At 43.5% G+C, this 26,525-nt stretch overlaps 2 protein-coding genes across 2 annotated transcripts in view; one reads left to right on the forward strand and one right to left on the reverse strand.

Moving 5' to 3' along the window:
- ARMH4 (armadillo like helical domain containing 4) overlaps positions 1-26,525 on the reverse strand; it is a 158,781-nt gene that overhangs the window by 128,234 nt on the left and 4,022 nt on the right. The gene's annotated exons all lie outside the window — the stretch shown is intronic.
- ACTR10 (actin related protein 10) lies at positions 970-26,347 on the forward strand. The gene is made up of 13 exons (XM_006135243.4): positions 970-1,135; positions 8,073-8,145; positions 11,177-11,259; positions 14,363-14,471; positions 19,015-19,122; positions 19,553-19,620; positions 19,936-20,015; positions 20,508-20,543; positions 21,997-22,076; positions 22,173-22,246; positions 22,633-22,714; positions 24,244-24,445; positions 25,760-26,347. The coding sequence occupies exons 1-13, from the start codon at positions 1,059-1,061 to the stop codon at positions 25,939-25,941; spliced, it is 1,254 nt and encodes a 417-aa protein (XP_006135305.1). The 5' UTR covers positions 970-1,058; the 3' UTR covers positions 25,942-26,347.

Genomic DNA, 26,525 nt, shown 5'->3' on the forward strand with positions numbered 1-26,525 from the left:
CTACACTAGCCCCCTAGTTCGAACTAGGAAGGCTAATGTAGGCATTCGAAATTGCAAATGAAGCCCGGGATTTAAATGCTATTCAGGTCCCCCATCCAGTTAAAAAAGAAAAAAGAAAACACCGGACATTTGAAATGTCCGGTACTTCCTATTTCCCTCAGACAGAAGCCTGGTGGGGACAATTTTCCCCTGCCGCATCTGGCGGAGGAGAGAGGGGGAGTGAGGAGTGTGGGGCCATTTAAAGTCTCAGCACCCCCTTTTTTTTTCTTAACAACTTTGGTCAGCACCCCCCCCTTTTTTTTGGCTCAACAACATTGGTCTCCCCCTTTTTTTTTCTCAACAGAATTTTTTCACTTTTGGGGGGGAAGGGGTTGAGTATTTTTTGTTAAACCATCTTGCAACCCTAGCAAAGACCCACTTTGTCAGATGCATGTGAACTGGGTCTTTGCCCACGAAAGCTTATGCTCCAATAAATCTGTTAATTTATAAGGTACCACAGAACTTCTCGTTGTTTATGCAGATTCAGACTAACATGGCTACCCCTTTGATTCTTGTCACCAAACACAATCTCTCACCCCCATAAATCACCACTGCCACCACACCCACTCTTTCTCCTGCTTGGGCCACGGTGTGTAAAACAACAGCCCTCCATCACTTCCCCCAGGGCCCTCTCTCTCTCTTTTACCCCCAGTATCCTCCTTCCCTCCCACCCCCAAGAGCCTCTCCTGCTCTCCCTGTCTGCCTATCCCCAGCCCTAAACAGAGTCCCTCTTAAGGTGTCTACTGCGTGCCTGAAAACAGGTAGGGCCAGAGCCGAATAGTTTCTAGAGCAGGGAAGGAGGAAGGGGACGAGTACAATCTCCTCCGCTCCCGCTGAAAGTGTAACCCTCCGAGAGAGGACTTAAACAACCGAGGACAGGCACGATCAAGGACACCTTTGAACGGCGCCGGCTGTGTAGAAGGACCCTTCCCCTTGGCCGCGCGGGCCTGCGCCGTACGGCGAGGAAGGCCCCCGTTGTTGTGAGGGAAGCCGGGCGCTGGGCTCCGCAGCCGGTGGCGATGCCGCTGTACGAGGGCCTGGGGAGCGGCGGGGAGAAGACGGCGGTGGTGATGGACCTGGGGGAATCCTTCACCAAGTGAGTGGGCCGGCAGGCTCCGGCGACACCCCCCGGCCTCTCGCCACGCCCATGGGGAGGGGGCGGCGGGGGAGCGGCCGCTGCATCCGCGACAGCGCCGCCCTGTCGCGACATGCCGGGCCTTGGTGCGCGGCCAGGATGCCCGGCTGGTCTGTCGCTGTCGGGACGGCTCAGCGGCGCTGCCCCGCGGCATGAGGAGGCCTGGCCCTCGGTGGGCAGCCGGACTCTCGTGAGGGCTGGATGCCTCTGGGGGGCTGGATGCCGAGACTGACGGGAGGGGGTTGCTTGGCCTGTCGGCGTCAGACTAGATGCTCCTAATGGTTCTTTCAGGCCTTTACATGACTGAGTCAGGGAATGGGACCTGAAAGAGCTTTCTGCAGATTTGAAAGCTTGTCTTTTTTACCAACATAGCTCCGACCAACAAAAGATATTACCTGAGGGCTGCCAACCCTCCTGGACTGGCTGGAAGGCTCCCAGTATTGGCTTCAATCTCCTGTTTGCTAGGGAAAGTAGGGGTGTTAGATAGCGTGTAATTGAATAGTCGTGTAACTGTGTGAAATCTTAGTGGTTACAGGACGATTCGATAATCCCTAGAGGCAGGGCCAGCAGCCGGTGCACTCCTGGCCTCGCTCCTGGGGAGCTGGTGCTGGGGGGAACCAGCTTTTAAGCACTGGCTCCTGCCTGCCCCTCCATCCCATTGGAGGCAGTAAGGTGGAGTTGGAAGGTCATGGGGAGCTGATAAGCAAGGGGAGCCTACCCCCCTCACCGTCTGCACTACTGCCTCTATATCAGAGGTGGGGAGAGGAACAGATCCAATGTTCATGGGGAGCCAGATTTAAGCCAGCTCCTCACTAGCATTGGCTCCTGCTCTCCTCCCCCCTTGCTGCTTCTGATACAGCAAGGAGTAGGGTAATGTGTGTAATCAACTAGATAATCAATAAGCCCAAGCCTATCAGTTAATTATGTAGTCATAGAATCATGGGGCTGGAAGAGACCTTAGGAGGTCATTGAGTCCAGCCCACTGCCCAAAGCAGGACCAACCCCAACTAAATCACCCCAGCCAGGACTTTGTCAAGCTGGGTCTCAAAAAAAAACCTCTAGAAATGGAGATTCCACCATCTCCCTAGGTAACCATTCCAGTACTTCACTACCCTCCTAGTGAAATAGTTTTTCCTGATACAGTAATTCCTCATTTAACACGGAAGATACGTTTCAGAAAATGATCATGCTAAGTGAAAACGTGTTATGCGGGGTCAATTTTCCCATTGAAAAGATAGGGGAGGGGGCTTGCAGTCGGCGGCTGGGTTTCCCCAGCTGGCTGGTCACCGGCAGCTGCGCGGGGCTTCCTCTGCCTCCTTACAAAGCGGCGGAGGTTTGCCGCTCACCGCGCAGTTCCCTGGTGACCCCCTCTGGCTGGATGCAAGGCATCTGTCCAGAGAGGGTCACCGGGGAACGGTGTTGTGAGCAGCAAACCTCTGCTGCTTTGCAGGGAGGCAGGGGAAGCCTTGTGCAGCTGCCGGCCACCGGCCGGCCCTAAGGAAAATCATGTTATTGCGGGGACGGGGTTGTGTTTGAAAAATATTCCCTAAAAAAAAAATCGTGCCATCGCAAAAACATGTTAAGTGGGCATGTGTTAAGTGAGGAATTACTGTATCCAACCTAGACCTCTGCCTCTGTAACTTGAGACCATTGCTTCTTGTTCTGCCATCCCTTACTACTGAGAACAGCCTCTCTCCATCCTCTTTGGAACCTCCCTTCTGGAAATTGAAGGCTGCTGTCAAATCCCCCTTCACTCTTCTCTTCTGCAGACTAACTAAGCCCAAATCCCTCAGCCTTTCCTTGTAGGTCATGTACTCTAGCCCCCTAATCATTTTGGTTGCCCTCTCCTGGACCTTCTCCAGTGTGTCCACATGCTTTCTATGGGGGAGGGGGGGCCCAGAACTGGACACAATACTCCAGATGTGGCCTCATCAATGCCGAATAAAGGGGAATAATCACTTCTTTAGATCTGCTGGAAATGCTCCTTCCAATGCACCCTAATATGCCATTGGTTAACTGGTTACCTGTTTACATCCCTAGTTTTTATACAGCAGATCTCAAAGCACTTTACAAAGGAGACTAATATTATCACCATACTTTATCCTCTTCCTGCAGAAGTCAATGGCAAAATTTCCACTGGCTTCACAGGGAGCAAAGTTGTGTCTATAGTCAGTAGCTTGGACCCTAAAGTGGATTCAGTTGTTTCAACCACTGCTGTTCTAAATAGTGAATAGTTCAATAGAAAATGGTCATTATTCAATTAATTTAGCTTTCCAATATGTCTGATTTATTTTGGAATTAACATATTGACAAACTTCATAAATTTACAGTTTTGTATTTGACACCTATACTCTAGGTCAGTGATTCCCGACCTTTTCGATCGTGGGAACTGGCAAACCCAATCATAAACTTTTGGCTAAATGCAGGACAATGTAGCACTTTAAAGACTAACAAGATGGTTTATTAGATGATGAGCTTTCGTGGGCCAGACCCACTTCCTCAGATCAAATAGTGGAAGAAAGTAGTCACAACCATATATACCAAAGGATACAATTTAAAAAAATGAACAAATATGAAAAGGACAAATCACATTGCAGAACAGAAGGAGGATGCGGGGGGGTGGGAAGGGGGAGGAAGGAAGGTAAGTGTCTGTGAATTGCTGATATTAAAGGTAGGGAGAGTGGGATGTTTGTGAGTTAATGGTATTACAGGTGATAATTGGGGAAACTGTCTTGATAATGGGTGAGAAAGTTCAAAGACTTGTTAAGTCCTTGTCGGTAAGTGTCGAATTTTAACATGAATGACAGTTCAGAGGATTCCCTTTCAAGTGCAGATGTAAAAGGTCTTTGTAGCAGAATGCAGGTGGCTAAGTCATTTAGAGAGTGTCCTTTCTGGTTAAAGTGGCAAGAAACTGTTTTCTCTTTGTGATCTTGTCTAATATCTGTTTTGTGGGCATTAATCCTTTGGCGAAGTGTCTGAGATGTTTGTCCAATGTACATAGCAGACGGACACTTTCGGCACATGATAGCGTAGATTATATTTCTGGATGCGCAGGAATATGTGTTCTTGATCTTATAACTCACTTGGTTAGGTCCAATAATGGTATCAGCAGAATGAATATGTGGACAAAGCTGGCAACGGGGTTTGTTGCAAGGGAAGGTACCAGGGTTGGTATTAGTGTGGTATGTCCTGTGGTGGTTGGTAAGAATCATCTTGAGGTTAGGTGGTTGTCTATAGGAGACTATGGGTCTGTCTCCCAGAGCCTCTTTGAGTATGGTATCCTGTTCCAATATAGGCTGTAGTTTCTTGATAATGTGTTGGACAGGTTTAAGTTGGGGGTTGTAGGTGATGACAAGTGGTGTTCTATTGTTGGTTTTCTTGGGTCTGTCTTGAAGTAGATGGTTTCTAGGTATTCGTCTGGCTCTTTCAATTTGCTTTTTTGTTTCTCTGGGTGGGTAGTTGAGATTTATAAATGCTTGGTAGAGATCCTGAAGCTTCTGGTCTCTGTCAGTGGGGTTAGAGCAGATGCGGTTGTATCGAAGGGCTTGGCTATAGACGATGGATCGTGTGGTGTGTTCTGGATGGGAGCTGGATGCATGTAGGTAACTGTATGAGTCAGTGGGTTTTCTGTAGAGAGTGGTGTCTAATTTTCCATTGTTGATTTGTACGGTGGTGTCCAGGAAGTGGATCTCTCGTGTAGAATGGTCCAGGCTGAGGTTGATGGTGGGGTGTAGGTTGTTGAAATCTCTGTGGAATATCTCCAGTGTTTCTTGGCCATGTGTCCAGATCATAAAGATGTCATCGATGTACCGTAGGTAGAGGAGGGGTGAAAGGGGACGGGAGTTGAGGAAACGTTGTTCTAGGTCAGCCATAAAGATGTTAGCATACTGTGGGGCCATGCGTGTACCCATGGCTGTGCCGCTGATCTGGAGGTATAAGTTGTTCTCAAACCGGAAATAATTGTGGGTGAGAACAAAGTTACATAGGTCTGCTATCAGGTTGGCAGTAGTGTCCTCTGGGATAGTGTTTCTAATTGCTTGTAATCCGTCTTCATGTGGGATGTTGGTATATAGAGCTTCTACATCCATGGTGGCAAGGATGGTATTATTGGGGAGGTTATCGATGTTTTGTAATTTCCTTAGGAAGTCAGTAGTGTCTCGGAGATAGCTGGGGGTATTGGTTACGAAGGGTTTGAGAAGAGTGTCTACATAGCTGGATAGACCAGTAGTGAGCGTGCCAATACCAGAGATGATGGGACGTCCGGGGTGCCCAGGTTTATGGATCTTGGGAAGTAGATAGAACAATCCTGGTCGGGGGTCAGAAGGTGATTCTGTGAGGATTTGTTCCCGAGTAGCCAATACCCCCAGCTATCTCCGAGACACTACTGACTTCCTAAGGAAATTACAAAACATCGATAACCTCCCCAATAATACCATCCTTGCCACCATGGATGTAGAAGCTCTATATACCAACATCCCACATGAAGACGGATTACAAGCAATTAGAAACACTATCCCAGAGGACACTACTGCCAACCTGATAGCAGACCTATGTAACTTTGTTCTCACCCACAATTATTTCCGGTTTGAGAACAACTTATACCTCCAGATCAGCGGCACAGCCATGGGTACACGCATGGCCCCACAGTATGCTAACATCTTTATGGCTGACCTAGAACAACGTTTCCTCAACTCCCGTCCCCTTTCACCCCTCCTCTACCTACGGTACATCGATGACATCTTTATGATCTGGACACATGGCCAAGAAACACTGGAGATATTCCACAGAGATTTCAACAACCTACACCCCACCATCAACCTCAGCCTGGACCATTCTACACGAGAGATCCACTTCCTGGACACCACCGTACAAATCAACAATGGAAAATTAGACACCACTCTCTACAGAAAACCCACTGACTCATACAGTTACCTACATGCATCCAGCTCCCATCCAGAACACACCACACGATCCATCGTCTATAGCCAAGCCCTTCGATACAACCGCATCTGCTCTAACCCCACTGACAGAGACCAGAAGCTTCAGGATCTCTACCAAGCATTTATAAATCTCAACTACCCACCCAGAGAAACAAAAAAGCAAATTGAAAGAGCCAGACGAATACCTAGAAACCATCTACTTCAAGACAGACCCAAGAAAACCAACAATAGAACACCACTTGTCATCACCTACAACCCCCAACTTAAACCTGTCCAACACATTATCAAGAAACTACAGCCTATATTGGAACAGGATACCATACTCAAAGAGGCTCTGGGAGACAGACCCATAGTCTCCTATAGACAACCACCTAACCTCAAGATGATTCTTACCAACCACCACAGGACATACCACACTAATACCAACCCTGGTACCTTCCCTTGCAACAAACCCCGTTGCCAGCTTTGTCCACATATTCATTCTGCTGATACCATTATTGGACCTAACCAAGTGAGTTATAAGATCAAGAACACATATTCCTGCGCATCCAGAAATATAATCTACGCTATCATGTGCCGAAAGTGTCCGTCTGCTATGTACATTGGACAAACATCTCAGACACTTCGCCAAAGGATTAATGCCCACAAAACAGATATTAGACAAGATCACAAAGAGAAAACAGTTTCTTGCCACTTTAACCAGAAAGGACACTCTCTAAATGACTTAGCCACCTGCATTCTGCTACAAAGACCTTTTACATCTGCACTTGAAAGGGAATCCTCTGAACTGTCATTCATGTTAAAATTCGACACTTACCGACAAGGACTTAACAAGTCTTTGAACTTTCTCACCCATTATCAAGACAGTTTCCCCAATTATCACCTGTAATACCATTAACTCACAAACATCCCACTCTCCCTACCTTTAATATCAGCAATTCACAGACACTTACCTTCCTTCCTCCCCCTTCCCACCCCCCCGCATCCTCCTTCTGTTCTGCAATGTGATTTGTCCTTTTCATATTTGTTCATTTTTTTAAATTGTATCCTTTGGTATATATGGTTGTGACTACTTTCTTCCACTATTTGATCTGAGGAAGTGGGTCTGGCCCACGAAAGCTCATCATCTAATAAACCATCTTGTTAGTCTTTAAAGTGCTACATTGTCCTGCATTTTGCTTCAACTACCCCAGACTAACACGGCTACATTTCTATCACTAAACTTTTGGCTGACTGGTAACATGCTATTTGCATATGTCCATATTAATTATGCAAACAAAGAATGTGCAAATATGCAAATAAAACATTACTGGTTCGCCAGAAGACCAGCCCCCAGAGCTCTCAGTGCCAGCCATAACCCCTAGAATCCCCCACCCCTCCAGTGCCAGCCACTGACCCCAGAGTCCCCTGCACCCCCCCCAGTGTCAGCCTCCTGCCCTCAGACCCCCAGTGCCAGCCCTCAGACCCTCAGTGCCAGCCCCCAATATTAGCCTGCCCTCCCCAGTGCCAGCCCTGCCCCCATGTCCCCCCACTACTAGCTTACCTTCCAGAGGGGCCTCCCCAGCACTAGCCCTGCCCTGCCCCCCTCACCTAGCTCTGTGCTGCTGTCCATATCGCAGTGGTTCTGGGGATGGGGAACACCGCCCAGTGCTTCTCATTCCACCACAGTTGTAGGGACTGTCTAGTTTGACAAATATATATTGAAGTGTGGCATTGCTGACATTTGGTGGCATAGCTCACATTAATGGATGTGCAGTTAAATGAGCTTCTGATTTGGTGACTGATGTGGTTGGGTCCAGTGATGAAATCTCTGGATTTTGTAATTCCCATTCCAACTCATCTGATTAAATGGGTTTTACTCACAAAAACGTATAACCTAATATATTTGTCCCTGTGTTACAATAGGGCTGCTCATTGTTTATATATGTGATTAGTTAACTTGATTTTTTTTTCTTTAGATGTGGTTTTGCAGGAGAAACAGGACCAAGATGCATTATTCCTAGTGAAATAAAGAAACCTGACATTCCTAAGGTAACACTTTTAAAAATATACTATTGAGAAAGATTAACTGATTCAGGTTATTTGTGTTACATTTTTACTTGTAAGAAGTACTTTAAATATGTATGTTCAGGCATCACAGAAATTGTATAATTATTTCCTCTATCACAGCAGACCATGAATTATATCTTAGTTGTTCCTATTAAGAGGCCATAATCAGTTGCTATAAAAATTGACCTCATATTGAGGACAATTATGGTTCTGTTGTATAAAAAAACATAAAGTTAACTGGCTTGTTCAAATGAAAGGTAAAGTGGACACATCCCTTAATTGGAAACTTGGTGCCATATGGTAAGTTAGTAGGGCAATAATGATCTTGTTTTCTGGGTATTAATATTCTATCTGTTGTGCTTTGGACTATAAATTCCTCACAGTAAATTGTTAATCCTCAGAAACTTTCTTTCTCTCCATTAATATTACTTACAAATGAAAGCTGCTGAAAATTCCAGTGGTTACATGTTTACAAAAAAAAATCCTCCAGGTACTGTCCAGGGGAGATGCCGCACTGGCCACTAAAGAAGCCCTGGAAGCGGCAGGGATGGCGCCATTGCACGGCGCGGCTGGGAAGCATACAGAGGAGCCCAGAGGCCTTTTCCCCATGGGACCTGCCCATCCTGCCTTCTGCCTGCACTGCTGAGCGGCTGCATTTCTGAGGCAGGGAGGCTGCTCTGTAGGGCAGCTGTGGAGAGCAGGGCTCCTCTAGAAGCCAGGGAAGGGGGCTGCCTGTCTCCCCTGGAGGTCAGGGGGGTACAGCCAGAAGGAGTAGGATTACTAGGGGACTCTGTCCCCCACCTTCTCCCCTCACCAAAGAGCTGGTGTAAATTGAGAAATGTTTCTGTATTGCATTGTGCCCAATGCACCCCACCTCCTGGCTTGCTCTATACCACTGCAAAAAACTATCTGGAATCTCAGGATTTCCTATGCTGACAAGGTGCTATTGGGGTTGCCATAAACACAAAGTCAGTACAGAGGATAACAGAAGAGCCCCCCAGCACTGAAAACAGGTAGCAAGTCTAAATATTTGGTTTTCTGTTTAGAAACAAAAGACTATAGGATTATGCTACTTCTGGTAGCAATATATTATAGGAGCAGCTCCTGCTACCAGTAGTGCAGTCTTACAAGGGAGCAGCTCTCTACAAACCACCTGCCAATGGGAGCAACAGGGGCATGAAGCCAAATAAGCATCACGCCTCATGTACAGACCCCTGTATCCCAACCCCCCTCACTCACCCTCCTCCCCCGGTAAGACCTCAAGCTTGCTCCTACACCTTCCCTTGCTCCTACACCCTCCCTCCTGGCCACACTCTGCACCCTCCCTTTCTCCTGCACATTCCTTGCTGGCCAGACACCCTACCCGAAGCTCCCTCCTGCACCCTTCTTTGCTTCTGCACATCCCCCCTTGGCCAGACACCTACCCCCACCCTGCTCCTGCATCAACCATTGCTCCTGCACCTTCTTTCTTGGCCACACGCTGCACCCTCCCTTGCTCTTGCTCCTTCCCCCCTGACCAGACACCCTATTCCCAACCTGCTTCTGCACCCTACCTCCCACCAGACCTTGCAACCTCATCTCCTCCTGCATCCCACTTCCCACCCAGATCCTACACCCCCATCCCTATCCCACTTGCTGGTAGCCCTGCCCCGCACATTGAACCCCTCATTTTTGTCCCCACCCCAGAGTCTAAGGGAGGCCACAAAATCCACTAATTCCAGAACCCCAGAAAAGTAAATCTGGCCTATGGGAAGCCCTTAACCTCAGTCCTCCCTGTCCCTGTCCCTTTCCCTTGCCTCATGAGGCTGGAGCACCAGAGTAGTGATGTGTCTCAGTTTGGGGTGACGTCAGTGGGGATGGGGGTTTTTGGAGGAGTTTTTTTGCTTCTCACTTGTGTGGTCCCCAACTGATTTTTCCTGTGGGTCAGTGGCCCCCAACCCAGAAAAGGTTCCCCACCCCTACCATAAATATAGAAAACATGGGAACCTTTTGTGTTTGACATAAATTAATATTTTACTTTATTTAAAATGAAGTTTGATTAGCATGAGAAAGTTAATACGCTTAATCAGTTTAATAATTTAAATTAAACCGTTCTCCCTAGCTGTAGCATTAGCAAAATGGCTCAGCAAAAATGATGTAATTAACAGTGAGTTTCCATTAGCAACTAGTGGTCTGCAGAAAGATTTGCAGTGAACCAGGTGGTCCATGGGCCAAAAACTTTGAGAACCAGTGGGGTAGACAAATGGCATGAAGCCTGGCTCTGGGACTTTGCAAAGGGGAGTCCCTGAGCCTAAGCTCCAGCCTAAGTTCCAGCATGTTCACAGCAGTGTTATAGCCCAATGTTTCTCAACCTTTTTTTTTATATAAAGTACCCCTTAAAAAAAAAAAAGTACCCCCCATACCTACAGTTTTCAGATACACAATTTTTTTTTCTACCATTGCAACACATTTGTTTAAACAACTTAATCGTAGCTGGGTGGGTGACGAAATTTTTGGGTGTAAAAAGTACAAAAATAATAAAGCGTTGTAAAATTTAAAACAGAAATTCAGTTTTCTCCAAATTTTAGTTGTGTTGACGTACCCCCCAGACTTCTCTCGAAGAGTACTTGTACCGTTGGTTGAGAAACACTGTTAGAGCCCACAGCCCAAATCACATGACACTGCTTCATCTGACATGGATGAGCCTCAGCTGTTTAATTGGAGTATAGACATAACCACATGGTCAGCTTTGAGGCACATTGCCTCTGCCTGTGCTATGCTTTTTCTCTTAGTAGAGAATATAAGTTTCCAGAATTGTCAATTTGACACCTTTCCTTGGCATTAAAATTGAGACACGTTTTTAAAGAAAAAAAAATCAATATTGATTCACATTGAATAATTTGTGGGGTAATTTTGTGATGTACATTAATAAATAAAAAATTGGAAAAGTGTTTCTTAAAATCAATAAAAATATATTTTGAATTGTATACGGGCTGTGGATAATATTTTTTAATAGAAATTTTTACTTCTGCAGCCTATCAAAGTCGTTCAGTATAATATTAACACAGAAGAGCTGTATTCATATCTGAAGGAATTTATTCACATGCTGTATTTCAGGTAAGAAACACTCGGATATTTTTTTCTGGTGAACTGCTTTTGTCTGAGCACGCTTCAGAAGAAGTTTGTTTTGATACAGGGGTTTTGGAGAAGACTGAGGTTAGGTTTCCTAAATAGTAAAAGGTTGGGAAGGTGATAGCTAGGAGGCTGGGCTCTTACTAAAACAATTGTTTGATGCTACTGAAATGTAATTGTGTTGTTAATGTGTGATAAGCACTTAGAGCTTTGGGTATGCATTTTATTGTTTAAAAACACTTCAATAAACAAAACGACTGTTAACTGTGACATGGTGAAAAATAGCTTGAACCCATTAATTAATTGTTCTTGAGTGAAATTGCAGTGATTTCAGTTGGGCTTCTCATAGGACAGATCCAAAGTTGGTTGAAGTAAAAGGAAACAACAGGCCCGATATGAACAAGCATTTGGAAGCATGGATCCAAATGTTCAAAGTCTGAGATTTATAATGTGCCTGTTAGGATCCCTGAATTCTGTAGGTTTATCTTTTTTTTTTACTGGAATAAAACATACTGTCAGGTTAATATAAATAAACTTTAAATGTTTTTTTTTCTCTTGATGTAACTGTCTTCCTGAACTTAGATTTGGTACTTTTATGCCTCACTCATATCCACATGCAGAATTACTTGACACCTCTTGTGGACAAATGTTACTTTTGTTACTGGACTTCACTGCTTTACTCTCTCCAGCATCATTGAGTTTTCTTTCTGTCCTCTCCCAGGGTATGTCTACACAGCAGAGTTATTTTGGAGTAACGTCCGTTATTCCAAAATAACTATGCGAGTGTCTACACAGTTAGCCCGTTATTTTGAAATAAGGGGCAGCTTATTTTGGCGTTTGTTAACCTCATTCTATGAGGAATAACACCTCTTCTGAAGTAGCTATTTCAGAATAGCAGTAGTGTGGACACTCCACTGCAGCTATTTCAAAATAACTCCTTTCCCAGGCCATTCACAGTATTTACTCCCCACTGCTTCCTGGGGCTCTAAATTGAGGTAGTGCGTCCACATTAGGGGAGCCTGTCTTGGATTAATTTCCAGGCTTCCCTGTAGCGTAGATGCTCTATTTTGAAATAAGCAATTGCGGAGTATTTCTTCTGGAATAGCTTATTCCAAAATAATTATGCAGTGTAGACATAGCCCCAGTGCTGTTCTGTTTCAGACCCAAAGACTCTGACATGCTGGGGATACTTCCTAGAAGATGTTTTAGCATTGTTTTGAAAAAATGCAAATTATTCCCCTTTTACTTTTAATCTTGTCAGGGATGATGGGCTAGAGGTTAAAGCACAGGATTGTGGGATAGGAGATCTGGGTCATATTTTTAGGTCTTCCATGAATACACTGTGGCATTGGACAAGTCATCATGGGTTTGCCTGCACACAGACCAATATACTTAGATAAGACTGTACCGCCGTTCCTGATCTGTAAATCTGGGATAATGCCGTTCCTGATCTGTAAATCTGGGATAATCCCTATCTCCCTGAATGTTGTGAAGCTTCACTGTAAGATGCATTGAAATATGGGCTGGAAGAGGCTAAGTGCACGTTTTTTATTTATTATTATTTTATTTATTATGATTTTGACTGAATTAGATTTCAAAATAAGTACAGGTTGAAAGTCTCTTAACTGGGATTCTCTTGTCTGGCAAAACTCTGTGGTCCGGCAGGGCTGCGGATGTTCCAGGACCAGAGCGTCATGGTGGAGAGCAGTACCTGCGAGGCCTGCAGGCTGGCACAACAGCGGAAACCTGACGCACGCCAGCAGGGCTTCCCAGTATGGCAGTGGGAGCCCCAAGCATGATAGTGGGGCTGCCCAGTAGGGCAGCGGGAGCTGGGTGTGCAGAGGCTGCAGAGCTGCCCAGCACGACAGCAGGAGCCAGGCACTGCAGTGAGAGCCTGGTGTGGCAGCAAGAGCCTGGTGCGCATGGAGGCGGTGGGGCTGCTGGGTGCTGCAGCAAAAGCCTGGCGAGCAGAGGCAATGGGGCTGCCCAGTAGGCATGTTACATTTCAATTAATTGACTCATTGAATAGTCGATGCAGTTTGCATCGACTATTTGATTAGTTGATAAGGGCGGCTCCGCCTTTAAAGTTAGGAACCACCCCAGGGCTGTTGCTACACTTCAAAGGCGAAAGCACTGCAGGGAGCACAGGGCCAGTGGGGCTGTTCCCTACGATCCCCATGCTCCCCGTGGCATTTCAGAGCAGCAGCCCTTCATAGAGCCCAAGGTCAGCTGGGGACTCCCCCACTGGCCCCGGGCTTCATGCGGCACTGCTGCTTTGAAATGCCACGTGCAGCCTGGAGACTCCCCAGTTTGTACATGTTGTTTCAAACCGGCAGCACGGTCTGGCCCCGGGCTCCACATGGCACTACTGCTTTGAAGTTCCCACTTCTCTCCTCCCCTCCCCCACTGCCTCTTTCTGATAGACACAGCAAGGTGGGGGGGAACGACTAGTCAACTAGTATGTTGACTACTCGACTAGTTGTTTACATCTCTACTGCCCAGTAAGGCAGCAGGGACTGTCAGAGCAGCAGGGACCAGTGAGAGGGGGGGAGGTCAGGGCTGGAGGGAGCTGCTGGCAAGGGAGGTCAGAAATGACCTCCCCTGGTCCAGCAAAATCCCTCATCCGGGAACAGTCATATCCCAATGGTGCTGGACCAGGGAGGTCCAATCTGTAGTTACAAAACGCGAAAGACAGTATCAGGTCTATAAGAAACACTTACATTTATCATACTACAGGCTGATCCTCTCTGTTCTGGCAACATCCGTGGTCTAGCTTGATTTTGGTTAGCCACATGTGCACTTTCATGGGTATGGCCGAGTTTTCTGTGGTCCCATAAAGTTTGTTTACAGCCACCAGTCCTGGCTCTCAGTGTTCTTTGCTGTTATTTAGCTTTAATTTACCCCTAATCTTCTTCTATGAGCTGAGTAAGCAGTGGAAGTGTTGGTAATGTTGCTAGACAATATTGACCTCCCTTGGTTCAGCAAACTCTGCTTTGGCATCGGTCAGGTCCTGAGGGCACCAGACTAGAGAGGTTCAACCTGTAGTCTCCGTTTATGCTTCTTCATCAATATATGTGCTGTTTTCCAGACATCTACTGGTGAATCCCAGAGACCGCCGTGTTGTAATAGTGGAATCTGTACTATGCCCCTCACATTTCCGAGAGACACTCACTAGAGTTCTTTTCAAGTATTTTGAGGTATGTGTATTACATAACTATTAGCATTCATTTTCTTCATTGGGTGCATAGTAACGGGTATATGGTGTCAGACCAGTCGTTCATCTAGCCCAGGAGTCCATCCAGTCTTCTGACGGTGGCTGGTACCAGATCTTTGGGAATAAAGAGAATAGGCGAAGTTGTCAAATGATTGATCCCCAGTCATCCAAGCCCAGCTTCTGGCAGTCTGCGGTTTAAGGACACCATGAGCAGAATATGCAGTTGCATAATTTCATTGGGTGATCGCTGGTTCTTGTATTGTGTGAATAACATTTTCTTCTTCACCTTCTCCACACCATTCATGGTTTTATAGCTTTCTATCATATCTCCCCTTTGTCATCTCTTTCCAAACTGAACAACAGCAGTCTTTTTTCCTCAGAAAGAAGCTACTCTATGTCCCTAATTATTTTTGTTGCCTTTCTCTGTACTTTTTCAAGGTCTAATATATCTTTATATTAGATGGGGTGACCAAAACTGTACCAATATTTAGGTTTGAGCATACCACAGATTAATATAATGGCATTCTGATATGTTCTTTCTTATTATCTATCTCTTTCCTAATGATTCCAACATATTCTGTTTGATTTTGTGACTGCTACTGCAGTGAGTAGATGTTTTCAGAGAACTATCCAAAATTACTCTGAGATCTTTCTTGAGTGGTAACTGCTAATTTAGATCCCATTGCTTTTGAGTGGTAACAGCTAATTTAGATCCCATTGGGGTTATGCTGTCCAATGTGCATTACTTGGCATTTATCAGCATTAAATTTAATCTTCCATTTTGTTGCCCATTCTGTTTTGTGAGATACTTTTGTAACTCTTTGCAGTCTGCTTTGGAGTTAATTATCTTGAATATTCTTGTATCATCTGCAAACTTTGACACATCACTGTTTACTACCTTTTTCAGATCACTTATGAATATATTGAGCAACACTGGCCTCAGTACAAGCTTTAGGGGACCCCACTATTTACTTCTCTCAGCTGTAAAAATACTTATTCCTACCTTTTTGCTTCCTGTCTTTAAACCAGTTACTGGTTCAGGAGATAGGAGGGAAGGTCCTCCTAACTGCCTACTTTGCTTTAGAGCCTTTGGTGAGGGACCTTATCAATGCTTTCTGAAAGTGCAACTACAGGCAGTCCCCGGGTTACATACAATATAGGGACTGTAGGTTTGTTCTTAAGTTGAATTTGTATGTAAGTCGGAACTGGTACATATTGTAGGGTAAACTCTAGCCAAACATTTTTTTTAGTTTTGGATAGCATAGGGAAAGGTTAACTCCCCTCTAATGTTTGTTTTGCTGTCTGTTCCCCTGCTCAGAAGATTTCACATCTATTTCTGTCCCTGTGACAAACTCAGGACTAAAGGAGTAACTCATCAAATACCAAACAGCTCTGCACCATGCTTTGAGCTAATAGCTTTATTTCCACACACCACCCAGGGTTCTAGGAGGAGGGTCCTTTTTTTGCTAACACAATGAGGCCAGCACTTTGTTTGTTTTGGTGGAGTCTTTGTTTGCCCAGGGAGCCCAGCATGTATAGGGGGAGGAGGGGCGGAGAGGCTGCTTTTGTCTGCTGTTCGGCAGCCTGTTGCTGGCAGGGGGAAGGGGGGAGGGGTGCAGGATGCGAGGCCGCGGGGGGGGGGGGGGGGGGGGGGGGGGGGACAGCGGGCGTGGGGAGGCACTTCTCCTCTGCCCGGCAGCTCTGCGGGATCCCTGTCCCTGTGGCCAGCTGCTGCAGGCAGAGGCCAGTTGGAGCCGGCCGAAGAGGAGGAGGAGGTGGATTCTAGGACCCAGGTGAGCGAGCCCCGGGGACGCTGCTGCGCTCCGGGAGCCCGGCATGTATAGAGGGGAGGAGGGGCAGAGAGGCTGCTTTTGTCTGTTCGGCAGCCTGTTGCTCAGGGGAGGGGGCAGCCTGTTGCTGGCAGGGGGAGGCACTTTTCCTCTGCCCGGCAGCTCTCCGGGACCCCAGTCGGAGCCGGCCGGAGGAGGAGGAGGATCCTAGGACCCAGGTGAGCGAGCCCCGGGAATGCTGCTGCGCATGTGCGGGAGTTGCCTCACCCCGTTCGTATCTAGGGATCCGACGTAAGTCGGATCCACGTAAGTCGGGGACTGCCTGTACACTGTATCGACTGGATCATCCTTGTGCACATGTTTGTTGACCCCATCAACAAATTCTAATAGATTTGTGAGCCATGATTTCGCTGCACAAAAAGCTATGTTGACTCTTCCCCAACATATTGTGTTCATCTATGCATCTGATAATTCTGTTCTTTACTATGGTTTCAGCCAGTTTGCCTGATATGAAGTTAGGCTTACTGGCCTACATTTGCCAGGATCACTTCTGGAGCCTTTTTTTAAAAAAATCAGTGTTTATATCCTGCAGTCATCTGGTACAGAGGCTGATTTAAGTGGTAGGTTACATACCACCATTAGTAGTAGTGCAGTTTCATATTTGAGTTGCTTCAGAACTCCTGGGTGAATACCATCTGTCATGTATGATATGTAGAATAATCAAGTTGGCTCTTAGCAACAGTACTAGTGGCCATTGCTATAGTTCGCACATGTGAGAATGAACAATGGAGTGGGGATAAAGGGGAAAGGAATGAAAGTCAGAAGAAAATGACAGAGAAGTGTAGAGATCAATGGGATTTTTTTCTTGACTCCTTTAAATAGCAGTTATCTAAATACCATATATTAGCAAGAATTACATACAGGTTTTTTTTTTGCTCGTGCTTGGCAAAAAATAGCTCACATCTAATTTTTAATAGGACCAATAATCCCCACCAAGCACTGCCAGAAACTTGAATCTATATTTAAACATTTCTAAATGCGCGCTCTCAGCACAAATCTTAATTTTTCTTTTTACCATAAGCCAGTATCTTTGCCTGGCACGTGACCTCAGCTCTCTCTGTATTCACTTAGATAAGAACCTTATCTGATATGTATGCCCTTCACATGATCAGTCTTTTCATTAGATTGGACTTATCCTTAAAACTAATTCTTAGCCAAGTGTCAATGGAAAACACCTTGCAAGGTGATTCTATAAACTTTCAGTTCAGATAGATCTGATAGTTATGATTTTTTATTAAAGGCTATGCAAATAAGTAGTTTGCCTCCCCAGCCTAATTTTATAACTAATCTTAAACTGTCATAGATTAATTGTCTGTATAATTCCTTCCTGGTTATGCTTAATCTTTTTTCCACCTTAAATTTGATGAACAGTGTGAGTGGATTTTCTAATTTCTTTCCAGAAAGTTAAGAAAGAGGAGAGAGAAATGCCTTTTATTTTGATTACTTTGCAAGCTGAGGATGATAGATAATGAACTTAGCATAGAACTGCTTTAAACATTATCCAAAATGACTGGTGATGGGGAGTTGTTCATACTTCAGTTTTGAGGCCAGGTTCTATGCTAACAAACCTGTTGATAGCCAGCCAAAGTGAGTCTCACATTTAGAGCCACGGTTTTTGGTGTTCCAAATAATGTGATATTTGATACAAGGTCAACATTGTTATCTTTAATCTAATGACACCATAGTGTTGCCAGTAAGTACTGTAAAGGCTTTATGGAACTACTTTTAATTTCTCCCAAAGTTCAGAGGAGAGTATTTGCTAATGAGGCTTTCACCAGCCTAACTGTATGATTTCTAGAACAAGGCTAGGGCTGTTATCTAGCTATATGGCATGAACTGCTCCTTTTCATTTAGAGTTTCCTCTTCCTTACCTATATTGCAGTGTGATCCTTGTGGCCAAGAGAGTTGTTGATTTGCTCTGAGACTGTAACACTTCCTATATTGGCTTTTAATCATTGTACAGCAGAAAGTGTGATCCCACTGGCCATACATCTAAACTTGTTTTTCTCTCCTTTGTTCACCGCTTCATGTCTTTGCAGCATGTTCATAGAATCATAGAATACTAGGACTGGAAGGGACCTCGAGTGGTCATCGAGTCCAGTCCCCTGCCCTCATGGCAGGACCAAATACTGTCTAGACCATCCCTGATAGACATTTATCTAACCTACTTTTAAATATGTCCAGAGATGGGGATTCCGCAGCCTCCCTGGGCAATTTATTCCAGTGTTTGACTACCGTGACAGTTAGGAACTTTTTCCTAATGTCCAACCTAAACCTCCCTTGCTGTAGTTTAAGCCCATTGCTTCTTGTTCTATCCTCAGAGGCCAAGATGAACAAGTTCTGAAGGCCTAACATATCTCTTCAATAGTCAACTATGATGTGACCGAAGCTATATTCCATACATAATACTTGTTTTTCTTAACAACCCTCTGTTACTGTTCAGTGTTATTAAGCATATATGTGGACCTAGTGTCGTGATTAACATATTGGGAATGAATTTGAGTATGCTGCTTTATTTAGTTGGCCATCATCATATTAGATTAAATCCTGAATTAAAACTAGGCAACTAAGTACCTGATTGTTCAGTCTTCATTATGAAATTGGTAGGCAATTAACATTATAAACCTTCATATTTTCTTCCACAGAATTTATTTAATTGTTTTGGTCTCATTACAGGTTCCTTCCGTGTTGTTTGCCCCAAGTCACCTGATGTCTCTTTTGACACTTGGAATTAATTCTGCCATGGTTTTAGACTGTGGCTATGCAGAAAGTCTGGTGCTGCCTGTATCCTTGAATAATATCCAGAAATCAAATCTTTATCGACTTCTGGTTACAGTTTTTGGCTGATTTTATTATAGACTTGACATATAGTAGACAAGAATAGGGATAGACCAGCACTTCAGTTTTGATCATAGTATTTTTGTTTGCTATTTTAGAGTGGGGAATATTGCAATATCCTGGTTTGCTGCATGAGAATCCCTAAACCTATGCTCTTTGAAAAGGATGGGAGAGGAACAGATGTAATCTGTGCTCTAATGCTTGACAGTTCTGTGTTCCTCACTTTCTACACAGTAGTAAGAGTTCTGGACAGAATTAATTATTGGGAATATTTATAAGTGATGCTGGGAAAGGAAGAAGAATAATGCCTTCAGTCTCTGAGTCTTTAGATGGAAAATACTTTATCATATAGTGTGATTTCCTAAGATGCTTGTAGATATATGAGGGGATCCCAATTTTGAGTTGCTGGGGTGCTCTTCCCCTAGGAGGAAAGGCAATTCACAAGTAAGTTTACAATTATGCATCCAAGATGATTCAGTAAATTTATGATGTCATTTGATTGTGAAAATTAATTTTTAGTCAATATAGTTAAATTGGATTATAACCTCTGTTGTGTGACCACCCCAAAGTTGTAAATGTGTTGTGGCCATGGAGATTTTATGGGAATTGTGGAAATAAGTTTAGAAATTTGATTTATTTCAGTCTTTATCTAAGAGAAAGTGTGACTGAAGGAGGTAAAAACTAGTGCCAGCATGGTGCAAATACATAGGATTGGAACCTATTCCTTGTCATAAACTTTTTAAATTTACAACATTTCAGAGAGTTGGCGAATCAGTTGTTGGAGCAATGCGCTGTTGACACAGGAGTAGCTAAAGGACAAAGACTCCCATCAGTTATGGGTAAGATATAATTCTGATGTAACATAATTGTGTTCCGTCTTAGTAATTATACTGTGTAAGTTGGGTTAGTTAACCCCTCTTACTTTTGTGCTTCTAAACACCAGAAATAATAAATTAATTTTTCTCTCCCTGGTTTAACATGATCCTTCTTCCACATTTCCTCCCACCCACACATAAAATTAATTAGTATGTTACTGTCATGACACGCTACTCTTAACCATTAGCTAGTTTGAAATAAAGTTAGTGCTGTATTCATTGTCCATTACATTTTGGATGTGAGAGGAGCACGTTACGTTGTTTCCAAATATAAGACTAGCTCTCTTTTTCATGAGGATTTCTTACTTGAGAGTATAGTTGCTTATTTCTAGAAAATCTTCTGAAGTTATTGTTCAATTTCTGTACAGAATTCACATTTCTTCAATTATTGGTTGGATTCTGCAAGTTCTGTTTTTACATAATGAAGATCTGTACTAAACTATTAACTGTTTTTAGGTTCAGTTCCAGAAGACATTGTAGAGGATATAAAAGGTAAAACTTTTTACTTCAAGAAATCCTTTTTTTCTGCTTATGTACTGGACATATTGGAGGTGCTCTGCATTTCATATTGCATTCGTCTTTGGAAGTTTGACTTGAGACGTTGGTCCAGATATAGCTAAATGTTGTTGTGTTTTGCATATAAACACAACATAAAGGTTTTGGGTGGTTTTGTTTATCCATCCAGCAGCAGTTTAGGTTAATTTGGTGTTAAATTTTTAAATACTCCTGTTTTTTTTACTGATGACTATTTATAGAAACATGCAGTCTGTATCCTACCTGGGTTTAATAGATGTTTTCATTTCCACAGATTGTGGATGTTGCTTCTGGTCAAAAAGAAAACTGTTGCTGAGAAATTCTGACTTAAATCATTAGTTTGTTTTTGCTTAAATGATTTAACCAAACATGTTCTGTGTTTGCCACATAATATGGTATCGTCACCAAAATTGAAAATGGCATGTAAAAGGTATTTTGGATATTTCATCCAGTATGAAACATTACTCAACTTAATAAATTTATACTTCAAAAATTGGGCATTCTTCACTATACAGTTTTCTAACTCCTCTATAGTACTTCATATGCAGTTCATTCCCAAAGCACTTTACAACTCAATTAATAGAAAATAAAAATAGTTGATGAATTTAAGAAATGTTTTCCATTGCTTATTATCAACCAGTCTTAACAGAAATGGCATCTACCTGTTGGGTCAAACTAGGATGGAAGATCCACATGTCCAGGGCAAACCACCTTGTTAGCTTAAGATACCACATACCTTTTAAACACTGCTAATATTTTATCAAATGTAACCAATTTATGGAAATGGCTTTTTAAAATTATGGACACAAATGCAGCATACTGGTTGGATGCATTTTTTTCCCACCCAATTGTTTTTAACAAGAAATAAGATGTTATTTAGTGGAATGATGATTTTTGTTATATTAAATTTACAAATGGAATTTTGCTCATACATGCCTTCTGTAGTTTTGGAGGACAGGAGATAAAGGCCACCACGTAATGGCAGACCATTTACAAAACAGCAATATCCAATTTGAGATGGTGGGATGCAAGACTGGAATTGTAAATTCAAAGGCAGTACACTATTTCTTGCTACCTCCTGGTAACAAAAAGGCAGGTTGATAACACTCCATTGACTTTAGATCTATTTAGTTCCTGAAGAAGAAAATCCTCCCTATTGCAGCATAGTTGTGGTATGAATGCTACTTCTTTTAGAGTTCTGCATTCCAACCAGAATCTAAGCTCTGATCATGACCGTGTCAGAGCATTTCACAGCAAGTAGCAATATCAAGCACACACAAAAATTTAAAATCTGGTCCCAGGTATGTTAAGTAAATGGATAAAAGTCACAAGCTGTGTTGAGGCTTCTTATAGGCAATGGTAAGTTAAGACATCTAAAACGAAGCCCTTATATTTTTTTTCTTTTATAAAGTCCGCACTTGTTTTGTGAGTGATCTCCAACGTGGGCTGAAAATCCAGGCAGCAAAGTTCAACGTGGATGGCAGTGCCGAGGTAGGTAGAGAGTAAATGTTTCCCCTCTTCTTTGAAGTGGAAAGAAAGCTTTTTTGCCTTTTAGATGATATGTGTGTGATGTTTTGTTTTTTTTAGCGTCCTTCACCACCTCCAGATGTAGACTATCCTCTAGATGGAGAGAAGATTCTGCATGTGGTTGGATCCATCAGGTTAGAAATACTGTAACTAAAATGATTTATTATTTTATAGTTTTGTTAAAGTAATGTGTTAGGGGCATGAATGCACTTTGATTTTGTAATCTCAGGTCCCTAAAATGTTGCAATAGAATAATAGCCTGGGGTACCACCAGGAGGCCATAATCATTCACCAGGACCTCATTGTGCTAAGTGCTGAACTGACATGTAACCAAAGAAAATCCCTAGAAAACAAAATCCCCACACCTGTCCCTGGTCCAAAGAGTTTAAAGACTTTAGTGTAATATGAGAGACAATATGTGTAAACAAACAGTTGGGGGAACACAAGGAAACAGTGACCCCCATGCTGGTATATTGTTGTTTGTTACTAATGCTCTCTGTTTGTTTTGTCTCGTCAACAGAGATTCGGTTGTTGAAATACTGTTTGAGCAAGATAATGAAGAGAAATCAGTTGCCACTTTAATCCTGGATGCACTTATTCAGGTATCTCTACCATTATAAATAGTTGAGTGAATTGCTGCAGCCTTGCATAGTGTTTGGTTTTATAAACTGTCATTCCCTGAGGTAGTTCCACTGATTGTAAGTATGGACGAAACGTGTGGTAAGAGTTCTCGGAATCAGGCTCATGATTGGCTTAAAGAAGATGAGAAATAACAGTATATTGCGGCCTCTTGAAAATTATATGTTATTATTCAAGTGGTGTTTGCATTTTTATTGCTCCTCCTTGTTTAAGGTCTTTTATTTGGGCTTGGAAATTCTCTTGAGGTGTAATATCCAATCACAAGAATAAATGTCTTTGCTCAGATAGGGAAATATGAGTTTGACCAGTATAAATGTAAACTACATTTTATTTGATGTATACTTTAAAGATGCATTTCTGGAGTTACAAATACATTGTCTGAACCAAAGTTTGCAGATTAGGGATGTAAGCGATTAGTCGACTCTCCGATAAGAATAAGCAAGGGGGAAGGAGGCAGCAAGGCGGGGGGAGCAGGAGCCGGTGCTGGGAGGCATGGGAGGCAGAGGCACAGGAGGGAAATGGTGCGAGGGGGACTAAAACAATCCCTACTTGTGCTGGTTCCCACTGCGGTGCTTCAGCCTTTGAACCCTATGGGGCTCTTGCTACATTTCAAAGACTGAAGCACTGCAGTGGGAACACGGGGCAAGCAGGACTGCTCGAGTCCCCGCGTGCCCTGTGCTCTCTGTGGTGCCACCCCCCTTGCTGCCTCTGCTTCCCTCCCCTTGCCTCTTCTCCAACCCTTGCTTACGGCCAGCCCTGGCCACCGTGAACAGAGGCTGCTCCAGCACCAACCCAGGGTTGTCTGCTGCGAACAGGGGCTGCTGGACTCAGCATGAGCCAAGACCAAGCAGTCCTGGCTTGTGTGGATGCTGCGCCTCTGCATTTTAAATGTAGTAAGGCTCTTACTACATTGAAAATACAGAGCTGGAGTGTAGGTGGCTCTCAAAGCTATCCTTGCTTCGACTCTGCATAGTAATTCTATTGACTAATCTTATAGTCAGTACAAATTGTATCAACTATATGATACATTGCAGTTACTGAGCTAAACATCCCTATTGCAGAGGAGTAATTCTTTGCTAGGGCAATTAACTTAGATATTTTAAGATAATTATTTCAAGTTAGGGCTCACCTTGTTATAAAAACTGATCCCATTAAATAATTCCCAGTGGTTTGGGTTCTTTGTTTCTTGGTTTAGAGGGACAGAGAGAGATCAAATTACATTGTTCTGAAGTGATTCCCTCTAACCTAAGCAAGAAATGATTTTGGAAGGGTAAGTCATTCAGTTTTCTACTAGAGAAGAAAGTCACTACAGCGTGGGACACCTTGTGAGGGGTAGCAGCCCCATAAAAATAGTGTGCATTGTCCTATGCTTATGTTAACAGAAATATGTACCAGTGTTACTTGATAAAGGGAGAGGAGCTAAATTTCTGACATGTTTTGAATGCTGTGTATGTAATTTCATTTAAACATTTTCAATTTTCTTTTGTACCAGTGCCCCATAGACACCAGGAAGCAGCTGGCTGAAAACTTAGTAGTTATTGGCGGCACTGCTATGTTGCCAGGATTCCTACACAGATTAATGGCTGAAATTAGGTATCTGGTCGATAAACCAAAATACAAAGAAGTTCTTGCCACTAAGACCTTCAGGATTCACACTCCACCTGCCAAACCCAATTGTGTGGCTTGGCTGGGAGGTAAGAATGACTTGGACATTAGAGGTAGGAAATGAAAAGCAGATTCTGCAATGAGATTTGAAAGGAGCAAATAACAATAGTTCTCCCGACAGTTGCTAAATGTAAACTGCATCTGAGCTCTTTGTGCCTCTTGTCAAAGCCCATGGAGCAAAGCTGCCTCATGGATTTTTGGTAGGCAAGAGATTTGCCCCACTCATGACATAGAGTAGCAGATCATTGAAAAGCATCAGTATCAAATTTGAAGTGGTGTGTAAGACAGAAATTGTTGCTTCAGGTGGCAGTTCACCATTCCTGCCATGTGGTGGTAGCAGCAAAGTAACTAACATCCAAAGCACAGACTTGCTGAACAGGGCTGTCATTTGCTGTGGGTCAGACTCTTTCTGGCTCCTCTCCAGGTGGCAGTGAGGTGTCAACACTGGGCCTGTGGAACCACAGTGGGCTAGGGCTTCTAATTGCTATATTGGTAGCTCCGGCCACTTCTTCCCATCAGCCAGCCAGGAAGCGGTTATGCCCTTGGTCAGAGCTGAGTGCAAATGAAGAAGACTCTGATCCCCCTAAAAAGAAGTGGGGGACAGTTATTGACTGAGCAGCTGCCAATCATGAGCTGGGCAAGGACTGCTAACTCCATTGCACAACCCAGATATCTGCTGTAGACACAGAATATTCAGGCTCTGTGTTGGATTTTGGATGCGGTGTTGTGAATCTGGGAAAGAGAAGGGTTAAGAGAAGTGCTTCATGGTGATTCTGTGAGGCTAAAAGGATTTCTTCTGCCAATTTTTGAATGTATAATCTCTTTCAGATAATAAACAAAGCCTTGTGCATAACTAGAGTAGAATGTAAGAGAAATAAATTTTTAACACTGGTTGAAATAGAGTGCCATAGAACTGCCAATGTTTGATATTGTGTGTTTTATCAGCCCGTCTGCAGCTCCGTATCAGGAATGTAGACTTGCTTTTCCACACGCCTGCGCAAACATAACTCTTGTGCATGTTTTGCCATGCTAGCAGATTCCCATAGCTCTTAGTTTCTGGGGGAATTTCATTTAACAATGGAATTAGTGGCATCTGTTTGAAGCACTTGGAGTTATAGCTTCAGGGGAAGGCCTGTGCAAGTAACTATTGGCAATAAAGCCCATGAGAGTCTTTTATTCAGTCACTTATGAAGGGTGTGAAATGAAGCAATAAAATAAGAGGGAAAGTGCGTAGACCTAGTATCTTCAGTTTTTTGTTTCTGCCTTGGTTGAAAATTGGTAGGGAGAAAGAAATTTAGTGTGATGAGAACTAAGGTGCCATTTAATTTTGTTTTACAATGTAGGAGCCATTTTTGGAGCTCTTCAGGACATTCTTGGAAGCCGTTCAGTTTCCAAGGAATATTACAGTCAGACAGGTCGTATACCTGACTGGTGCTGTCTCAATAACCCTCCTTTGGAAATGATGTTTGATGTTGGCAAAGCACCACCGCCACTCATGAAGAGGGCTTTTTCCACCGAGAAATAAGTATCTCAATACATTGCAGCTACACAAGGATTGTCTTCACCTGCTTCAAGCACACCTGTACAAGTTGCTTCTTGTGTATTTAGTGAATCAGGTGTAGCGCTGTTTAAAATGAATGATATAGGTGTCGTTTGGGGGCATCTTGTTGGCTGGAACTATATTGCAGTTGGATACAATTCTACATTTAGATTAAACCCCTCTCTCCCAAAACACCAGTTTTGACAAATGTGATTATGTGCTTTTTTTTTTCTTTTTATGGAAATAATGTAATTGGCACAAGTTGTTACTGAGTTGTTTGCGCTTTCTATATATGTACAGTAGATACAAAATTAAGAGGCTTAGTTTTAGATGTTTTTGTTTTGTTTTTTGTTTTAACCTCTTAGAAGAATAAAGAAGGTTCCTTGTGAAACCTTGTGGGGAAGTTTCTCTGCCACACTCACCATAAAACATTGCACATATTAATATAACCTGTTGGTTCATACATTAAAATGTCTCCTGGAAACGCAAGTGTTTTGTTGTGTGTCCATAGAGGTTGTTATAGAGACCGAGATTCCTGTATTCAGAAGCTGAACAGGGACTTGCTCCAG

This window comes from Pelodiscus sinensis, chromosome 4 (genome assembly GCF_049634645.1).
Source record: "Pelodiscus sinensis isolate JC-2024 chromosome 4, ASM4963464v1, whole genome shotgun sequence".
In the NCBI taxonomy this organism is placed as follows: Eukaryota; Metazoa; Chordata; order Testudines; family Trionychidae; genus Pelodiscus; species Pelodiscus sinensis.